We start from the raw sequence: 5,297 nt of genomic DNA on the forward strand, positions 1-5,297 counted from the left end.
ATCGGGTAAAGTCATTTTTAAATTTTTTATAAAAAAATAATTTATTTATTTTATTTATTAATTTTATTTTTTTAAGTAAACAAGAGTTGTAAGCCGGAGAACCGAAAAACGGGTGTGGATGAAAAGTGATTAGAGGGAAAAGAAATGGACGGTCTTGATTCTTGATACAGACCCTTTAAAACTGTCACCCTTCATCAACGGTCTTTATTTAGGCTCTAATAATTGTGGACATTATCCTTCCTTCTGCACTACTCTGTTCTGTTCATCATCATCATCACCATCACTCTTTCTGTCCACACTGTCTACCAACCCAAAGAAAAGAAATTTAGATATATAGATTACACTGTACAGTTATATGTGGGTATGATGATTTATAAGAAAATTTGAGAAAGACAGGCTGTGTTTCTCAATACAGATCATCCAGACAACAAAACAATCTAGATACTTCAACTATATAATGGTGTTTTGACTTCATTAACGTCAAATTTTCATCCAAGTAATCGAAATGGAGGACGATGAGATCATCTTAACGGAGACAAACATCGAGGAGAGAACGGCTGAGTGGGGTATAAGACTGAAATCAAATATAGGAGAAGTTAGTAATAACTTATCGTCCGGCGCCGGAGAATCGACAAGGACGTCGGAGGGATCGGAGAATAATCAAATGCCTAGAGTTTCTCAGGAGCTGAAAGATGCATTAGCAACACTTCAACAGACATTTGTTGTATCTGATGCTACAAAACCTGATTGTCCTATTATGTATGCAAGTAGTGGTTTCTTTACTATGACTGGTTACTCTTCTAAAGAAGTCATCGGTAGAAACTGGTAAGAATCAAACTTGATGGGTCTTCTTCCTTCTTCCTTCTACTTGTTGTTTTAATTTCATTTCTGGGTTTTCAGTCGATTTCTTCAGGGACCGGAAACGGATCAGAACGAGGTTGCGAAAATACGAGAAGCTGTTAAAACAGGAAGTAGCTACTGTGGGAGACTACTTAACTACAAGAAGGATGGAACCCAGTTCTGGAACCTTCTTACTGTCACTCCTATCAAAGACAGTACCAGCGACAAGCCCATCAAGTTTATTGGGTACTCGTTCATTTTCTCTTTTGATTATTAAAACATCATCGATTCACCGGTTTCTTTCTCGCTGCAGAATGCAGGTTGAAGTCAGTAAATATACTGAAGGCATAAACGAGAAGTTGCTGAGACCCAATGGATTGCCGAAATCATTGATACGTTATGATGGTATGTATGATTGTATTCTAGTTCTGTGATTTCGGCATGGCTAGATTTTAAGTCCATTTTTGTTTTGGTTAAACCAGCTCGGCAGAAGGAGAAGGCTTTAGGATCAATGACAGAGGTGGTTCAGACTGTAAAAGACCCAAAATCATACATTCAAGCTTTGAAGGAAGATATAGGTGGAAGATACGATGAATTGGATGAGTTCAGCCTCGATTATACGCCTCCACAAGTTTCTGAAGTCGAGAATAAGACTCGACTGCCCCCTCAAGATGATGAGCGAAGAAGAAGCAACAACTTGAACCTCTATGAAAGAGATGTACGTCAAGGAATGGACCTGGCTACCACATTGGAAAGAATTGAAAAGAACTTTGTGATAAGCGATCCTAGACTTCCTGACAACCCAATTGTAAGAAATGAACTGATTTCTTGTTGTTGATGATGATGAAGTTTTCACAAAAGTGATGATGGTTTGATCTTGAATGTGCAGATATTTGCCTCTGATAGCTTTCTTGAATTAACGGAATATAGCCGCGAAGAGATTTTAGGAAGAAACTGTCGGTATGAATTATGACTTGAAACTTAAGTTTATCCTTTATTTGTTGTTTCTGAACTAGTAGTGACTTGATGTCTTCCATTGATGTAGGTTTTTGCAAGGACCTGAAACAGATCAATCAACAGTCAACAAAATCAGAGAGGCTATCAGAGATCAAAGGGAAATTACTGTTCAATTGATCAATTATACTAAAAGTGGTGAGTTATTAACATTTGAAGGCTTTCTTTCTTTCTTCCTTTCTTATGATGAAAACATAATCTTGTGAAATTTCAGGAAAGAAATTCTGGAATCTGTTTCATTTGCAGCCTATGCGTGATCAGAAGGTAATGAATGGATCTTTAGTTCGTCGTTCATTCATTCATTCGAGTGAGTTTTTATGGATGGAGATATTTATTCAGGTTGTTTGGTAATTTCAGGGTGAACTTCAGTACTTCATTGGTGTTCAGTTGGATGGAAGTGGACATGTTGAACCTTTGATAAACAGGCTATCGGACATGACTGAACAACAAAGTGCAAAGATAGTATGTGTTCTTTTATTTTTCCTTAATTAATTTCCGAGAGATCCTGTTTTAATATTTAAACTAATTTCATTGTTTTAGGTTAAAGCTACTGCTGAGAATGTCAATGAGGCTGTTCGTGAACTCCCTGATGCCAACTTGGTAAGGTATTCTTCTTCTTTTTTTGTCATCTTTTTCATTTTTATGTTGTAATCTTTGATTTTACAGTGTTAATGATTTTGAATTTGTGAATTTGCAGAGACCAGAAGATTTGTGGGCTATTCACTCTAAGCCTGTTTTGGCACGGCCTCACAAGAAAGAAAATGATTCCTGGATTGCTATTCGAAGGGTTACAGTTAGTGGTGAAAAGATTGGATTACATCATTTCAATCCAATTAGACCTCTGGGATGTGGTGACACCGGCAGGTAAATCTCTTATTTGATGTGGGTTAGTTGGGTTAGTTGAAGGTTATGAAATCAAATTGTTTTTTTTAATAGGTAAAAGTTTTCATTAGAAGATCACGACATTGTAAGAAACACCATAGAGTTTATATAAACCAAGTTATGTCGTCGTTCGTCAAAAGTTAAAATAGAAAGACCAAAAAAAACAAACAGACAATGGTTCATTCCTCTTGATCAGAGGAGCCAAAATGAAAGCAAGGTGAAATCAAATCTTGTTTAATGAAAAAATAGTTTTGTTATGGGATTATTCAGATTAAATTGGCCTGTTGTATTTAAAATTTAAATTTATAAAAAAATAAAGTATGGGTATTTTGGTTGAAAAGATAAGGTTCTTTTTTTGAAAAAACCCAATATAAAACAAACCTTTTTTTACCAAATTTTTAAACTTGTTTCTTTTGTCAACTTTGTTTTAGTGTTCATTTGGTGGAACTCAAAGGTAGTGGCGAGCTTTTCGCAATGAAGGCAATGGATAAATCTGTTATGCTCAATCGAAACAAGGTAAATATGAGTAACAAATTTACCCATTTCCAAAACATGCCAGATGTTATATCGATGAACTTGTTTCTTTCTTCGACAGGTTCACAGAGCATGCATTGAAAGGGAAATTATTTCGCTGCTGGATCACCCTTTTCTCCCAACGTTATATACCTCCTTCGAGGTTCACCCCGCAATCTCATCTCTGTTTGTTCATATAACAATAATGTTTGTAACTTTTTTCGTATGTCTTGTCAGACTCCTACACACGTGTGCTTAATAACAGACTTCTGTCCGGGTGGAGAATTATTTGCATTGCTTGATAAACAACCTTTGAAGATCCTTAAAGAAGAATCCGCCAAGTACACCTTAAACAAAACATTATTTCACTAATTTTTATCTTAAAATTTATTGACTTTACTTCCATTACAGGTTCTATGCAGCAGAGGTTGTCATTGGCTTAGAATATCTTCACTGCTTAGGTGTAGTTTACCGAGATCTGAAGCCTGAGAATGTTCTACTTCAGAAGGATGGCCATATCGTGTTAGCTGACTTCGACTTGTCATTTATTACGCCTTCCAAACCTCACGTATGTTAATAATCAATTACAACAAAAATGTTTCATTCTCGTTTAATGTAAACAAATCGATTGACAGGTTATAAAGCATTCTCCTTCGAAGAAGAGAAGGTCAAGGAGTCAACCACCACCTATGTTCGTGGCAGAACCAGTTTCGCAGTCGAATTCATTTGTTGGAACAGAAGAGTATATTGCCCCGGTAAGTTAATTTTATTTAACAGTTTTAAGTTTTTGGGTTGAATGTAAATTATGTAATGCAGTTTCTTTTTTTTTTGAATTACAGGAGATTATAACTGGAGCTGGGCATAGTAGTGCTATTGATTGGTGGTCTCTTGGTAAGTTCTTATGTTCTTTGGGTAATTCTAATTGAAAACTTGATTACAAGAATAAACTAATCAAACAACAACAGGTATTTTCCTATACGAAATGTTATATGGGCGTACGCCATTTCGAGGAAGGAATAGACAGAAAACCTTTTCGAATATCTTGAATAAGGACCTGACTTTCCCCACCAGCATTACGACAAGCATTCCAGCAAGGCAGTTGATAAACGCATTACTCATTAGAGATCCTTCAAGCCGATTAGGATCAACCACAGGCTCAAATGAAATCAAAGACCATCCTTTTTTTCGCGGTATTACTTGGCCACTCATTCGAAACACGGTATGTTACTTAACAAAACTCTGACCATTTTTGAGCCACAAAACATCATAACATGCTATCTTTTTGCTTACTACAGAGCCCGCCTCCCCTTGATGTGCCCCTCGAGTTTATCGAGAACGATCCGAAAGGGAAAAGAGATGTTCGGTGGGAGGATGATGGAGTTCTTGATCGTCAATCTATGGACTTATTTTAGAGGTTGCAGAGAAATCAGAGCCGCCTCCATTGTTGTTGTTGGTATGTATGTATGTATGTATGTATCTGCTTGAATTTGTGAGTATTTATTTTTATTAGCTTCTCATTTCTTGTATTTTATTGGTTAACAAGGAGTATGAAGAGGAACAAATACTTCATTTTCTACCCAATAATGTTATATTATCCATGTTAGTAGTGTTTGTGTAAATGAGACTCATGAGTGTATATTGTCAAGTAATAATAAAATGAAATCTCATATTTGCAATGTCATCAATCATGTATATTTATTTTTCATATTATTATACATATATAGTTATACTTAAAATGTTCATAAAAATTAAATAAAATAGTCATTAAAATTTGGACAAAACAAACAAAGAGGGAAATAACCCTTTAAAACTTAATAGTTAATATGCACAAACAAATAAAAAAGAGAAATAACCATTTAAAACATAATGCTTCCTAGAGAAAAAGATATTTGTATCAATGTTTAATTTATTTATATTATAAAATAATTTAATTAAAAAAAATATTATAGATAAAAATATCATTTATAAGACTTAAAATATAGATGATATTCACATTTGTCTCAATTGATAAGAATAACTCTACTTGTTTTGACCGTGTTCTCGCATAT

At 34.9% G+C, this 5,297-nt stretch overlaps 1 protein-coding gene across 1 annotated transcript; it reads left to right on the plus strand.

Moving 5' to 3' along the window:
* Positions 1-278: 278 nt before the first annotated feature.
* On the plus strand, positions 279-4,930 carry LOC124933746 (phototropin-2-like). The gene is made up of 18 exons (XM_047474180.1): positions 279-825; positions 901-1,086; positions 1,154-1,245; positions 1,323-1,648; positions 1,730-1,800; positions 1,886-1,992; positions 2,069-2,118; positions 2,212-2,316; positions 2,395-2,454; positions 2,552-2,718; positions 3,168-3,252; positions 3,332-3,412; positions 3,487-3,590; positions 3,661-3,817; positions 3,885-4,004; positions 4,089-4,140; positions 4,215-4,468; positions 4,545-4,930. The coding sequence occupies exons 1-18, from the start codon at positions 506-508 to the stop codon at positions 4,659-4,661; spliced, it is 2,454 nt and encodes an 817-aa protein (XP_047330136.1). The 5' UTR covers positions 279-505; the 3' UTR covers positions 4,662-4,930.
* The last annotated feature ends 367 nt before the right edge of the window (positions 4,931-5,297 follow it).

This window comes from Impatiens glandulifera, chromosome 4, assembly GCF_907164915.1.
Source record: "Impatiens glandulifera chromosome 4, dImpGla2.1, whole genome shotgun sequence".
Taxonomy (NCBI): domain Eukaryota; kingdom Viridiplantae; phylum Streptophyta; class Magnoliopsida; order Ericales; family Balsaminaceae; genus Impatiens; species Impatiens glandulifera.